The sequence below is a fragment of the Urocitellus parryii genome, chromosome 5 (assembly GCF_045843805.1).
Source record: "Urocitellus parryii isolate mUroPar1 chromosome 5, mUroPar1.hap1, whole genome shotgun sequence".
NCBI lineage: Eukaryota > Metazoa > Chordata > Mammalia > Rodentia > Sciuridae > Urocitellus > Urocitellus parryii.
Window position 1 is genome coordinate 9,018,886 of NC_135535.1, and position 15,148 is coordinate 9,034,033.

Genomic DNA, 15,148 nt, shown 5'->3' on the forward strand with positions numbered 1-15,148 from the left:
CCCGACACTTGGGTGGAGGGGGGATCTTAGCAGCGTCTCTTCTTTAAAGGGAAAAAAAGTGCACCCTGAATTGCACCTCTTCCGGGCCTGTCTCGGGGCTGCGGGCCTCTGAGCCCTGAGAATCCCTCCAGCTGCTCCCAACCCGGGAGCCACCCAAACTGCGGCTGCCCCGCCCGGGCAGGGCCATCCACCCTGGGCGGCCTGGCCCTAAGCAGCAGAGCGAGCCCCTGTCCAGGGCCCGGCCTTGCCCCCAACTCTAGCACTTTCTACAAGTCATAAGCTCTCAGTAGAAAAAATAAATATATGCGTCTGTCTACGTGGATCTATGCTGCGTACAGATGCGTCTATGCGCCGGAGGGGCCGGGCCGCGCGAGCCCCGCTGGCCGACCCTCCTCAATCCCGGGCGCCAGGGCCCGGGCGGCCCCGCTCCGGGGTGGGGACCGAGTATTGCTGTCTGCTCCCTGGCTCCTGAGGTAAAAGAAGGTGAGACGGGGCGGGCGGGCGACAGTGGCGTCCGGCGCGGCCCCTGCGGCCCTCATCTCTTCCTCTTGCTCGCGGCGTCCGCCGCCTCCAGATCCCCGGGCGGCGGCTGCGGTTCGGGCGCCGCGGGGCCGAGGCCCGGGGCGGGCTGCGCCCGGCGCGGCGGGTCCTTGCTGCGGTCCGCGGCCCACGAGGGGCTGCGCGCCAGGCCGCGGGCGAGCGCGGCGCGGGGGGCGGGGCGCGCGGCCAGGCTGCTGGTGCTGCTGAACTTGCGCGCGGGCGTGAGGCCGGGCGGCGGCGGCGCGGGCGGCGGGCAGAAGAGCGACGTGAGCGACAGGCTGCTGAGCGTCTCCGAGTGCTCGCTGCCCGCGCCGCCGCCGCCCGCGCCGCCGCGGCCCTCCTCGTCCGACGGGTCCATGGAGTCGTGCAGGGTGCAGCCCGGGCTGGTGGAGCCGCCGCTGCTGTGGCTGCGCTGGTGCGCGCGCAGCCCGCGCAGGCTGAACAGGCCGCGGCCCCGCAGGCTCAGCCGGCGGCGCGTGGCCGGCGACAGGCCAGCCCGAGGCCCGGCGGCCGGAACGGGCGGCCCCAGGGCGCGCCGGGGACTGTCGCTCAGGGTCAGGCTGTCCTCCAGCGTGGTCTGCAGGCTGCCCGCCGAGCTGCTGGGGCTGGCGTCCAGCGACGTGTCACTCACGGTGGCCTGCAGGAGGGAGGAGGGGCTGGGGCCTTCGGAGTCCCTACAGCTGGAAGGGGCCCTTCCTTCTGGGGTGGGCGCAGCCCCTCCAACCCCTCAGGAACCCCCAGGTCTTACAGCTTTGCCCTCTGCCACACCTGAGCTTATGGAGGCTCGTGGCAGACACTGCATGAGGCACTCTGTCCCTCTGCCCCTCACTCAGTGGGCAGCCAGAGTTATCTTCTCAGACCCAAGTCGGAACCCAGCCCTGCCCTTCACAGGGGGCCAGCTCAGTCCAGACATCTGATGAGGAGGAGGAGGAGGAGGAGGAGGAGGAGGAGGAGGGGGAGGGGGAGGCCCACCGTAGGGGCTCACACCTGCAGGGCCCCTGTCCTCCAGGCCCACCCTTCCACCAGCACTTCCTCAGGAAGGCCTCCAGCCCCTCCGGGTGCCCACTCTCCCAGCATGCATCACTTCCCAATACACTGCACTAGGTACACAGTTATCTTCTCTGCGCCCACCAGGCTGCACACACTCCAAACAGGAGCTATCAGCCCTGGGGCAGGGAAACTGTGCCTGCTGCCTGCTGGGGCACACAGCCTGGCACCCCAGGCACCCCAGGACACAGCCAGGGTCAGCCATCCCTGAATGGATAAATGAGGCAGGAGTGCCTGCCAGCCCCGCCTCCACCACCACAAATGGTCTGCTGGCCTCTGCACTATGTGCGGTGGTCCTTCTGTACTATGTGCGGTGGTCCTTCTGTACTATGTGCTGTGGTCCTTCTGTGTGCATGGTGACATGGGGGCTCTAGCTCCAGGCAGTCCAATACCCAGCAGCCCCACCTTCCACCTCTGCTCCCATCAAGCCCCTGCCACACCCACCCAGAGCCCCACCCCCCACAAAACCCCCTTCTGATGAACTCAGGGGGTGCCCATACCTGCCGGAGGAGGGTGCAGTTGACACTCGGTGACCGCAGGGATGCCCAGGAGCCCTGCAGGGCGATCTTGGGGAGGGTCCCAGCGCCAGCGCCCTTATTCTGCGCTTTCTGGCTGGCAGACACAGCCGGGTGGAAGAACTCTGCAGGCATGGTCAGCAGTGGGCTGGAGGCATCTGGGGAATAGGGGGTGGGGGGCGCTGCTGAGGAGAAAAGAGACAGAGCTGGGGCAGGCTCAGGCTGCAGGTGGCCCTGAAGGCTGGGCGCTGAGCAGGCTGACGGGGTTGCCAGGGAAGGGCCACAGCGAGTCCTGCTCTCTGAGCCTCAGTCAGCCAACTGTGACGGCAGGAGGCACTGAGCCAGCCAGAGTGACTCCTGGAGGACAGGTACTGAGAGAGCCACAGCTTTAGGAGCCAAGCAGACCAGGCTCAAGGCCTGACCATGTCTCTTCCTGTGAAAACCACACCAGGTGCTACCTGGAGGCATCCAGCAGGCCCTAAATAAGCAGCAGCGGCAGAGTCTCCACCCAGAACCAAGTATTCATAAGTGCTGACTCCCGAGCAATAGCTACCCTCAGGCCTGACACCCCAGGGGCCTGGCCCTCTAGGACAACAGTCAGGGCTGACCTTCCCAGCTCTGGGCAGGGGCCTGCACTGGCTGAGCCCAGCAGACAGAAGCTGCAGGGTCCGGCAGTCAGCTGTGCTGGGGATGGACAGAGAGGCACAGGTTGGGGAGCCCGAGGCCAGGGCAGGGCTTGGGTGTGCTGGGGAGGAAGAGCAGCAGCAGCCTCCCCACAGTCCCCTCCACACCTTTCAGGATGGGGTGGGCACAGGATTTGGAAATATATAAGTAGGCAACCCAGATGGCCATACGGCCTGAATGTCCCCAGGTGGGATTCCTAGTCTACATCTACACGGCTTTATTGTTTAAGAAAAAAGGCAACAGAAATGGTTCACTAAGGGATGAGATTCCATTCAATCAAAAAGGCTCTTGGGTCCGACCCTATGCCCAGATTTTTACTTCAAGAAGTCTGGTGGGGGCTGGGGCTCAGGGGTAGAGCGCTCGCCTAGCAAGCACAAGGCACTGGGTTCGATCCTCAGCACCACGCAAAAATAAAATAAAGATATGGTGTCCACCTACAACTAAAAAGTAAGTATTAAAAAAAAAAGTCTGGTGGTCTCGGCACCTCAGCCACCATGTCCAGCAGAGAAGCTATTAGCTTTAGTGAGGGTCCTTGGAGAAGCACCTACCCCAGTACCTCAGAGGCACCCAGGGCAGACATTTCAAAAGAGGCCTTGGGGGTGGGCTCAGAGTCTGGGGTTTCTCTTCTGCTGGATTTCTTTTCTCTGCCCTCTTCCCCCAGAAAGTTTTGTGAACCTGTCACCCTCCAAGACGACTGCAGGCAAAGGTGAGCCCAAGGGACAGGCAAGCTCAGTCCCCTACCTCTACAAAACAACTCAATAATCAGGCGGCTTTCCTTCTGCTTAACAAAGAGAGCTGTGTGCACAACCTGCTTCCCTTTTCACCACAGCTCCTAGGAACCTCAGCATTAGCTTAGCCCAGCTCCTATTATAATTATCATCTCATCTCTGGAGCATTTGCCTCTTGATGTTTTATCATAATCATATCAAACCTCAGAGTCTATCTCATTGTCAGATATCCATCTGGTTCTTTCTGGAATAAATATAACAGTCTGGGCAAAAATACCAAGGAAAAACTCAACCACCTCGGTCTGAAGCAGATGCCCAAGATCAGGCTCGGGGGGCTGGGGGCCCCATCCCTCACCTTGACTGCTCTCATGTTTCAGCCAGGACCGGACAGGGTTGAAGGGGATTGCCTCCATCTCACACAGGAAGTTCTCTGCACCCGAGGACATGGCCATGTTGGACAAGGGGAAGAAGCACTCGCCCAGGTCCCCGACCCGTGTGGGCTCAAGTGGGTCCAGCTCACCCTGCAGGAAAGGGAGGTGGACAGGTCAGGAAAGTGGAGGGGGGGACAGAGGCTGGGCCTGCCACAGCCACCTCATGGCCCTGCTGCTCTGTCCCTGGTTCCATCTGCCCTCAATGCCTGGAAGGCCCCACCTCCCCTCCCGCACCCTCAATACGCGCCACCTTCCCATCTCTCAGCGGAAGGGCCCCTCCTCCAGGCAGCCCCCTCCAACACCCCAACCAGTGGTTCCCCGTTTTCTCTCCTCTTGACTCTTAGATCCTTGAGGGCAGCAGAGTCCCCTTCATCCTCTGGAACCAAGAGCCTGTGCAGACCCTGGCCCAGGGCAGAAGCCAAGCCAAGGGCAGTGGAGGCAAGGGCACAGGAGGAGAGGCCTCCCTGTCGCATGGCCGTGGATGGCCCTTCCCTCTGCTGAGCCTCTGTCTGTACATCTGGAATTGGGGGCATGACCCTCCTTTCTGGCCACAGCACTGAGCTCCGGCATTCCTCAGCCCCGCGGCCCAGGGTGGCTCTGCCTAGAAGTTCCTCCAGAGCTACCTGGACGCCCCTCAAGACAGATGGACTCGGACCCCCAGATTTCCACGACTTGTTCTTGGAGTCAAGGACGACTAACTAGGCTGCACCCTGCCTGAGCCCAGCCACTGTGCACCCAAATCCTGCCGGAGGGCAGCACAGGGTGCAGGGGGCCTGGGGGCTGCTCACCTTGCTGTCTTTGGGGCCAGGCGGGCAGGCCGCGGGCTCCTCGAGGCTCAGGTCGTCACCCAGCAGGATGGACGAGGACTTGTCCGAGTTCAGGGAGAAGGCCTCTGTCTCAGCCAGCTGCACCTGCGGGAGAGACGGCGCCTGGTCACCTGTGGCGGGGGCGGCAGGCCTGGGAAGCAGAGCACCGGGTGACGGGCCTCAGGGAGGTCGGAGGGCAGTGTTCAGAGAGGTCTAGGGGCCTGTTGGGCACAGTGACACACGATGTGACACGGGGTCACCTCTGAAGGGAGCCAGGCCTGGCAGCCCACCTCCAAGTGCCCGTGGAGGCTGGGCCAGGTCGGCTCCTGTCGCCTGGATGGACTCCCTGCTCAGTGTGTCCCAGGCAGGGCCCAGAGACCCTGGGAACTTGGGGCCACTGATCTCACCTGATCTGATCTCTGAGGCTGGGGCTCCCCAGCAAGAGCCCTGTGCCCCCCGCCCCAGAGAGACAGGGAGCTGCGGGGACGGGGGCAGAGGCCACTTGCCCAGCCTCCAGGACCACGTGGCTCTGGGGCCCAGAGCAGGACCCCCACAGGCCTCGCGGCACCCACACGAGGACCAGCCTCCTCCCTGGCTGCTGCTACCTCCTGTTGGTCATGGTGACACTTCTCGCAGCCGGCAGGAGAGGCGTAGTGGTGGAAGATGGAGCCGGACAGGTTGTCGATGATGGTCAGCTCCCCCTCCAAGGAGTCCTTGATGATTAAAGAGACGCTGTCCAGCCACAGGTTCTCCTAGGCGGACGGGGACGGGGTGGGGACAGGTGGGATTATCGACCGGGTCCCGGGACTGCGGGTGGGTGGGGCAGAGCTGCCCTCCCGGTCTCTGCGCCCGTGGCCTGGACCCTGTCCCCTTGTCACAGGGTCACCCCTTTTGGAGCTGAGCATGGTGGGGCCCCAAAAGACAGAGGTCTCTGAGGAGGCCTCCCCAGCCCCACTGTCCCCCAGCCCACAGTGCCCACCTCCTAGGGACCCTGGCGCCCTCGGAGGCAGCCACCCACCTGGGCTGGGGAGTAGCAGCGCCGGCACAGGCGGCCCTCGGCGTCACCCCCGCCGCCCGCCCCCCCTGGCCCTCGGCCCGGGGCCCCCGGGGAGCTGGGGGGCGGCCGCGGGCTGGGGCCCAGGCCATGTGCCATCTCCAGCTCGATCTCGGCGTCCATCTCGGCGTCCTCCTGCGCCTCCTTGTTGCTGTCGTCCAGGTGTTTCATGAGCACGGCCACCACCACGTTGATGAGCACGAACTGCGCGGTGAGCACGAAGCTGACGAAGTACAGCGGCGACACGAACTGCAGGCTGCTCAGGCAGCTGTGCTCCTCCTGCGTGCAGTCCCGCAGCGTGTCCTGCGGGCGGGCGGGAGCCGTGAGGTGACAGCCAGGAGTCCGACCCCCCCACCCCCGCAGGTCCTCGCGGCCCCCACCCCACCTGGCTTGTGGTGGCATCTGCCTGCCTCGGCTTCAGCTGGGTCCCTAGTGGCCCTGCCACCTCCCTGCTCACTCCACCCACTTCACCCCCTGCTTCCCAGGGCCACCATCAGGCCCAACCAGGACATCCAGGGGTCTTCTAGGGGGTCTGTCCCTGCCGTCTGGCTCTTAGGTCACCTCAACCCCCAACCAACAAAGCAGGGGAGGTCTCGCCACCTGCCGGGGCCCCTGTGAGGGGGCTGCTCCTCCTCCCAGCCACCCTGATGTCCCTCTTACTTGCTGGGGTCATTCTAGAGAGGCCCATGTGGGATGCAGAAAGGGACACTCGGCTGCCAGTCTCCACCCAAGGAGGCCAAGGCCTCACCTCTGTCAGCGGGTAACAAATGGTGCCTCCCCATGTTCCACCCTCCTGCCCGGCTCTTGCAGAGGCCCGTCCCCTAGAGGACGGCACTACCTATCCTGGCCTCAGCCACCTTGCTGGGCCGCAGGGCCCCAGGCAGGTCCCTCTGCTCCTCTCCTGTGTGCAAGAAGACACCGGGTGTGCAAGAGAGCGCAGTGACCAGCAGGAGTGGCACCTGCACTCAGTTCAGAACGCCCCCCCAGCCTCCCTCCCCAGCCGCCCACAAGCACCTTCATGATCCCGTTCCAGTTGTCGCCTGTGGAGACCTGGAAGAGCGTGAGGAAGGCCATGCCGAAGTTCTCAAAGGTGGCGTGCCGGCTCATGCCCTCGCAAGGGTTCTCCTCATTGCAGACTGAAAGCAGAGAGGGGCTCAGCCCGTCCCGCAGGCAGGCCCCCAGCTTCCTCCCAGATTCCCCACAGTGACCCCCGGTGCGTGCAGACTGTCTACAGCTAGAGACACCGGGCTAGGGAGGTACTAAGCAGGCTGGGGCTCAGGTTCAGGAGCATCCGGCTTCTCCTCCAACCCAGGGGCTGAAAGAGGATGGGTGGGGTAGGGGCCAACCCCTCAGGGAACCCACTTTCTGGAGCTAACCTCGGGCTGATCCAAGGGCTGAGCTCAGTGCCACGCTGCCCTCTGCCCTGCCTGGGCCCTTCTGCTTGCTGGGGAGGTCCTGGCTGAAGATGGACACTGGCCCAGGGGCAGGGGATGACAGGGTCCCTGGGGACCAGACAGCTGGGGCCTAGGGGACCACCACAGGCCAGGAGCACAGGTGGGCCAGGGGCCACCCATAGAAGCTCAGGCTCCGCCCACCGGGGCATCTCCCGGTACAGTGACAGAGTGGAGGGGTGGCTCAGGCTCCCCCAGGCTGCCAGGGCCTCCTCCAGCCCCACCCTGGCCGGCCTCAGGGGTCACTCACCCAGCTTCCCAAAGAGCTCCACCCCCAGGGCGGCGTAGATGAAGAAGAGCAGCATAAAGAGGAGGCCCAGGTTGCCCACCTGCAGGGAGAGGCAGGCGGGGCCAGTGGTCAGCGGCAGAGGGGCTGGGTGGGCAGAGGGCAGGGGAGGGCAGGGGCGGCGGCCCCGGCCAGGGAGGGTGCAGCAAAGGCCCAGCTGTGTGCCCATGGCTGCCCCCGCGACCTCCTGGAGGGTGGGCGGGACAGCATGGGCACAGAATAATGAAACGCTGGCCAAGTCTTCACCTGTTTCCACACCCGGCTGCTCATTCGCATCCCTGAACCATCCTCCCAAGCCACGCCCACCCGCAGGCCACGCCCAGCCACGCCCCTCGGCCACACTGGAGTCTGCGGCAATGCCACCTTTTTGCGAAGCCCGCCCGGATTCCCGGGTGGAATGAACACATCCTGACAGCCCCACTGTAACAGGTGTGCCCTGGCACTGTCCTCTGCAGGTCTAGGAGCCCTGGCACTGTCCTCTGCAGGTCTGGGAAGACCCTGCTCCTAAGGACTGGGTGAAGTCCGCTGTGGCTCCTCAGGCCAGCGCGGGGCCTCGGAGAGGAACAGACAACCCTCACGGCCGCAGCCCGTGGGCACAGAACACTAGAGACGCAGCCAGCGTGGCAGCCCATGGCTCTCGCAGGAGGACACGCCCCAGATTCCAAAGCCAGTTCCATCCGCCCGCCTGAGACCGCCTTCACCTGGAGCCACCGATAAGGTAAGGCCCATCTGTCCCTGCCCTGGAAATGCCATCCCTCCCGGGCCCTCCGAAGGCCCGGTGAGTGGGATCAGGCGCGTTCCTGCTAATTGCTGAAAGTGAGCCCCTGATCACGAAGGCTCCTGAGCAGTTTCCTTCCCAGCCGCTCTCCAAGCCGGTGTCTGGCTCATTAAATCACGTTCCGTTCACTAATGAAACAAGCACTTAGTGTGCACCTCCGACGCCAAGCTGGAGGCCCTGGCAGCTGAGAAGGATCCGGCATGGCAGAGGCCCTCGGAGCTCAGCTTGTCGCCCTGCTCAGGCCCAGGGTTGGGGGCTCCTTAACCAGGGTCCCTTCACCTTCCCATCACCTTCTCCCTCCACCACAGCACCCCAAGCCTGGATGGCCCGGGCAGCCTCCTCCCTAGCCTCCCTGCCTCCAAGCTCCCCTCCAATCTCCTCATAGTCATCAGAGCAACTTTCTAAAAGGCCTCCCATGCCCAGACCCTCCTGTGGCACCCGTCTCTGCAGAATAACGTCCAAGTTTACTGCCTCAGAACCAAGGTCTGCTGTCCTGGCCTGGGGTTCCCCTCTCACCCTGATCTTGAACCTGGGACTTCAGTCCTTTGGGAAAGGACCCCGTGGTACCTTTGCACACCCTGTTCCCTCTGTCTTTGCCCAGCTCCTGGGTCACCCCCTCTGAGGAGCCTTCCCTGAGGCCTCCTCCCTCTGCACGGAAAGGGTCAAGGTCTCCTTTCCACCAGGCTTCACGTACCACTGAGGAAATGTCCACTGTCCACACAGCAGATGTCGTGGGCAAGCTCTCCCCCTGACCCATGGACACACTATACTTGTCATGTGCTCTCCTAAGGTGCTGTAATGACCACCGTCTGCCTCCTACGGAAAGCTGGACCCTTCCGGACCTCCACGTGCCCCGTGCCAGCGCAGCACTGGGGGCCAGGACACGGTGCTCAGGGTCAGAGCTCAGGAGAGGGGCGCAGCAGGGAGCCAGGAGGCTGGGCACCCACCACCACCACACCCGCTCCCACCTCCGGCTGCTCAGCCCGCACCGCATGGAGCAGGCTCTGCTCGGGCTTGGCGAGCTGCCACCGTGTGCAAACCTGCCGCGGCCCCCAGCCTCAGCACTGCCAGCACCCCACTCCACGGGCAAGGAGACCGAGGCAGGAGAAGGTCAGACGCATGCCTGGCGCCCACACTTTGATCCCAGGCCTGGTGGCTCCAGCTCACTTCCTGCCACACACCCCCAAGCTCTGCACCCCACCCCTGCCATCTCCCATGTGTGAGGGGGAAGCCCGTCTCTGAGCGAATGCCTTCCTCTCCCACCAGACAGGAGAGCCTGTCACCCTCCCTCTGTAGCCAGGCCGCCAGGAAGCTCACACTAAACTTAAGAGAACCCACTGGCGTCCCCAGCAAGGCCCCCACATTCCCTGGGCCGTCTTCATTCTTATTTTGAGTGTGCTGTGTCTACACCGCTGGTCTTAAGACCCCAAAGGCCCTTGAGACTGGGTAAGTCCTAATGAATCAGTGAATGCCCCGGGGGCTCAGCGACCAGGCCTCCTGAGCAGAGCCCCAGCCACTGGGGAGGGGGGTGGCAGTGGGACCTGGCACAGATCAAGGGACTTTTCTGACTGCTCAAGGTCCCCCTCCCAGGCCAGGGTCTCATTCTGAGCCCTCTCTCCACTCCACGGGCCATGCCTTCCAGGTGAGCCTCAGAGCCCCCTCCCCTGTGTGGCCTCCCACAGGTTCCTCCTGGAGCCACTCTCACCTGGGGCAGAGCCTGCACCACTGTGTCCAGCAGGGCCCGCATCCCCGTGGCCATCTTCAACAGCTTCAGCACTGTGGGTGACACGCAGCCCGCGGCTCAGCCCAGCCCCAAGGAACCCGAGTGTGCACAGCACGTGCAGGTGTGTGCGCCGAGGACAGGTGGGAAGTGGGGGAGCATGCAAGCTGAGCCTGCCCTGCCCGTGGCTGCCCCTGGATGCCATGTCTGGGGTGTGCACAGCCCCAGGTGGGGACGTGGGTGTGCAGAAGCCATAGGGAGTGGGTCCGAGCAGGTGGGAAGGAGCGTGTCATTAACCCCCAGGAGGCAAAGGCAGCCAATGTGAGCACCCAGGTCCCCTCCTCCCCTCGGGCGAAGGAGGACTCGCGTCCCTCCTGAGTCTCTGTACGCCCTCTCCACCTCTGGGGAGAGGCAAGGGGATCAGAGGACGTGCTGAGGACTGAGTGTCCCCAGCCCACCTGGGCAGAAATGCCAGGCAGCCACTAGAGCTCTGTCAGTCTGAGACTAGACACAGGGATCATGGTGTGACAAGGTGGCAGAGGTGGGCACAGGTGCGAGGGGGAGGGCGCTTCCCGACTCCTGCTCTGCTTGAAAGGGATCCCTCACGTCACCCGGCCGCTGTACACTCCCCCTGGGAATGAGGCATCTCATCCTGCCCCGACTTGCCCCCGTTCCCTGCCCTGGCAGCCGCTGCCCCTCACCCCGGGCAATGCGCAGAACCCGCATGATGCGGATGATGGTGGGGTTGATGGGCAGGGCGGCGTTGATCTCAATCTCCTCCAGCGTGATGCCCATGACGGACAGCAGCACGATGGCCAGGTCCAGCTGGTTCCACCTGCTCGACAGGCAGGGGGCAGAAGTAGGGGTCGGGGGAGGAGTGCTCTGGTCCAGACACACCGTTGCTGGGGAGCCTTCAGGGTTCCACCCTCCTATTGTGGCCCTCTGGGATCTGTGGCCACCTTCCCAAACAGCCTCCAAATGCACTGAGTCCAGTCCCCTCTCTATGCCCCCATGACCTCTGCTCCCCAATCAAGGGGTCAACCAAGCTAAATAAACATCTCTGGCCTCCTTCAGGGTAAGAGCATAGAGCTCCAACTTCTAAATCTCAATCTTATTTTATTTTATTTTTCTGGTCCTGGGGATTGAACTCAGGGGCACTCGACCACTGAGCCCCATCCCCAGGCCTACTTTGTATTTTATTTAGAGACAGAGGCCTCACTGAGCTGCTTAGTGCCTCACCATTGCTGATGCTGGCTTTGAACTCAGGATTCCCCTGTCTCTGCCTTCCGAGCTGCTGGGATTACAGGTGTGTGTCACTGCGCCCAGCCTAAATCTCAATCTTGAGCCCACCTTTTCCCTTGGACCCACTGATCATCTCTCTGAGCCTCACTTGTTCCCTCTGGAAAGGAAGATTAGCATGCAGGCTTGGAGGCTGAGGGGAGCCTGGTGGAATGCCCTGCACCCTAAAGTGAGACCTAAGCACTTCCTACTCAGGGATATAGGCAGCCGCTGGGAGCCCCTGGCCATCAATGACTAGGCGCTTATTGGTTCCCCTCTGGCTTCTCCAGGTCTCTCAAGAGGCCAGGACTGCTTCCCCACCCTGCTGCACCCACCCAGCCCAGTCACTCACCGGTCCTTAAAGAAACGTCTCAGGCCAAATGCCACCAGCTTCAGCACAGCCTCCAGTACAAAGACTGTGGTAAACATGTAGTTGCAGTACTTGAGGGCTGTCTCCAGGGACTACCAGGGGACAAAGAGAAGCATGATCCAGAGCCCATACCTTGCCCCAACAACCTTCTGCCAGTCAGAAAATCTCTGCCTTTTAGGAGAGAATTTAGTCCATTCATGTGGCGCACACACACACAATCTATATATGTGTGTGTGTGTGTATATATATGTATGTTTATATGTATGAATACATATATTTGCTTTATTCCTTCCATCTTCTTTAATGTAGATTATTCATTTTTTTCATTGTTGTTCCCTATTCCCTACTGTGTTGGCTTGGTGCAGCTGGTCCTCTTTGGAGGCAGTCTGGGTTAGCAGTTAAGGACTTCCTAACTGGACTGCATAGATATGAAACCTGGCTTAACATTTACTCCTTATTCACTGTGTGACCTTAGGTGAGTTCTTGGTCCTTATGACAATTTCTTAACCTGATTGTGGAAAATAATAGCACCTGTCTTGGGAAATTACTGTGAAAATTAAATGAGCTAATGTTCAGTGCTGGGCCCAGCATGAATCCCTGGTGAATGTGAGCTGTGGTTATTCCGTTTCTTCATGTCAGTTTGGAAGTTCTCCGTGTCTGTTGTCCTACCAGGGTCTCCTTCCTTTCCCTTCATCCATAACAGTGCTACCACTCGGAATTCCTCCCCTGGAGGCTCTTCCCCCTTTTCCTCCCAACTCATTAAGTTGAGGTTTTTAGAATGCACTTGCTCCACACATTCTCCTCATGCACCCTGTCTGCAATTCTAGGAACTGGTCACGCTGTCCCAAATGTCACCTCCCCCACCCACCAGGCACGAGTGGCCTTTCCCTCTGACCATTCCATTGTGGGCATCTGCCCTACCAAGCTGTGGGCTCCCTGGGGCGAGGCTGTCTGGAGCCTCCTCCCCCTGCAGTGCCCAGCACAGGGCCCCACAAGGAGGGGTGACTCAGATCCTGCTGTCAGCTGACCCCCTGCCCATGCTGTCCCTGTGGTGGGGTCCTGCTAAGGCCCCATTCTCACCCTGTGACTGTGAGCTGGGAGCAACCCTGGGCTCACCGTGGGCTGGTTGTAGTGTTCCAGGGACATGGTGACCACATTGAGGCAGATGATGAAGGTGATGAAGATGTCCAGGTAGTGGCTGGTGCACATGGAGTGGATGAGCAGCCGCGTGTGACAGTAGGTGGCGTAGTAGGGCAACCTCTGGGCCTCTGCAGTGGGGAGAGTGGCCCAGACCACAGTTGGAACCAAGGGGAAGGGGACAGAGCACAGAGGGGCCGGTGCTGGGGGTGGGAAACCCCCTGGTCACCCAGGCCCTGGAGCAGAGTGAGGCCCCCTAGCCAGGGTGCCAGGAGGGGAAGAGTGAGAGGTGGTGGAGGGAGGCCAAGGGGCAGGACACAGATTCTCACAAACACCCCAAACATGGCCTCAGCAGGGACTCTGGCTCTGCTGCCAGATGGGGGTGGACCGGGGGCCCATGGCCCAGGGCCAGGCATCCAGGTGTTGGGGTTTTTGTTTTTGTTTTAGTTTTTGTTGTTGTTGTTTTTGTCACTGGGGATTGAACCCAGGGGCACTGGACCACTGAGCCACATTCCCAGCCCTAGTTTGTATTTTATTTAGAGACAGAGTCTCGCTGAGTTGCTTAGCTCCTCGATTTTGCTGAGGCTGGCTTTGAACTCTCGATCCTCCTGCCTCAGCCTCCGCAGCCACTGGGATTCCAGGCGTGCACCACCAGGCCTGGACAGATTTTTTTGGTTTTGCCCCCTGCCTGGACTGAACCACCTCCAGCCCAGTCCTTGTTGATGGTGGGATCACCCATCCAACCCTAGTGGACTCGTGCCACCTGGTCAGGCGGAAGCAGGGACAAAGGGCCGAGTCCCACCACCGGGATCACATTCTTTGTTCCTTCCAGCTCCCTGGAGGCTGGGGTCAGGCCCAAGCCTCGGTTCCAGAGGAGCATCAGCTGGGGTCACGGGGCCTGGCTGGGCGACAGCACACACCCCGGCCCCCGCGCTGCCCACTCACTGCGCCGCTTCTTCTCCAGGCGCCGCAGCCGCTTCTCCTCGCGCCGCCGCGCCTCCTCCGCCTCCTGGTGCTGCCGGCACTTGTGGAAGTTCTCCACCACCACGCCCACGAACATGTTGAGCACGAAGAAGCTGACGATGAGCAGGAAGGAGATGAAGTACAGCAGCATCCAGGGGTTGTGGTTGGTCACAGGCTGCGGGGAGCAGAGCCAGGGCTGAGAGCTGAACGCGCACCGCGGGGCCACGCGGGCCCCGACCTCTCCCGGCCTGGGCGTAAAGGGGGACTGAAGCAGCGGCCTCCAGGGGAGCTGTGAGGCTGGAGCGAGGCCTTGGGCAGAGCATGCGCACCCCTGGCCCAGGAAGGGACTCAGCACAGAGAACCCTTCTCCTTCCTGAATCTAAATGCTGGCTCCTGGGCACATCCACCTGCCCTCTCACTCACCTAGCCATCCTCTCACCTGGGCAAGCATCCAGCCTCCACCCACCCACTTATCCATCTATCCATTCACCCCTTCATTCATCCATTTATCTATCACCCACCCCTTCACTTATCCATCCATCCATCCATCCACCCATCCATCTGTTCATCCATCTGTCCATCCACCTGTCCATCCACTTATCTGTCCGTCCATCTATCCATCTGTCCATACACCCACCCACTTATCCATCCATATACCCATCAACTGATCCATCATCCATCCACCCACCCTTCAGTTATCCAACTATCCAACTATCTATTCATCCACTTATCCATCCACCCATCCATCCATCCATCCACTCACCCATCTGTCCATCCACTTATCTGTACGTCCATCCATGCACTTGTCCATCCACCCACCCACCCTTCACTTATCCAACTATCCAGTTATCCACCCCTCCCCACCCCCACTCCACTCACACATACGTACACATATAAACACACCTATACACACACTTATCCATCCAACCAGAAACAAGGCAGCCAGCAGAGGGGCGGGCACTGCCTGGCAGTCTGCACGTGCCCATGTACTGCTGGGGTGGGGACAGAGCACACAGCAGGTGCAGGAAGGTGCCTCCAAAGGTCCTGCCCCCAACCACCTCTAGCTCCGGAGTCTAACCAGGTAGGACCATAAGAACAAGAGCCAGAGACCACTCACAGGCCTGGAATCCCTGCAGCCCGACTCCTCCAGAGCGGGCCTGTCCTGTCCTGGACGCTGGCCTGCTCCTCCCAGCCAGCCCCTCAAGCTCCCTAGGTGTGGACACAGCCAGCCCTGGTCAGCGTGTGAAGTCACTGCCTAGACGCACAGGGGACCTCTGGAGCCAAGGCCCAGGCTTTCTCTCAGGCCCAGACTTGTCCCCGACCCTTTCCACCCTGTCCCTATCCCCAGGCCCACCCTCAC

At 61.6% G+C, this 15,148-nt stretch overlaps 1 protein-coding gene across 1 annotated transcript in view; it reads right to left on the reverse strand.

Moving 5' to 3' along the window:
* Positions 1 to 322: 322 nt before the first annotated feature.
* The window catches only part of Cacna1i (calcium voltage-gated channel subunit alpha1 I), a 79,087-nt gene continuing 64,261 nt past the window's right edge, over positions 323 to 15,148 (reverse strand). The window contains exons 24-36 of the mRNA XM_026405913.2: positions 13,771 to 13,963; positions 12,805 to 12,956; positions 11,671 to 11,780; positions 10,742 to 10,875; positions 10,026 to 10,096; positions 7,507 to 7,585; positions 6,820 to 6,941; positions 5,770 to 6,108; positions 5,357 to 5,503; positions 4,734 to 4,856; positions 3,870 to 4,035; positions 2,088 to 2,284; positions 323 to 1,177 (exon numbers count right to left, since the gene is read on the reverse strand). Of these exons, the coding sequence (XP_026261698.2) occupies positions 536 to 1,177; positions 2,088 to 2,284; positions 3,870 to 4,035; positions 4,734 to 4,856; positions 5,357 to 5,503; positions 5,770 to 6,108; positions 6,820 to 6,941; positions 7,507 to 7,585; positions 10,026 to 10,096; positions 10,742 to 10,875; positions 11,671 to 11,780; positions 12,805 to 12,956; positions 13,771 to 13,963 (2,475 nt within the window). The 3' untranslated portion in view covers positions 323 to 535. The remainder of the gene's footprint in view (positions 1,178 to 2,087; positions 2,285 to 3,869; positions 4,036 to 4,733; positions 4,857 to 5,356; positions 5,504 to 5,769; positions 6,109 to 6,819; positions 6,942 to 7,506; positions 7,586 to 10,025; positions 10,097 to 10,741; positions 10,876 to 11,670; positions 11,781 to 12,804; positions 12,957 to 13,770; positions 13,964 to 15,148) is intronic.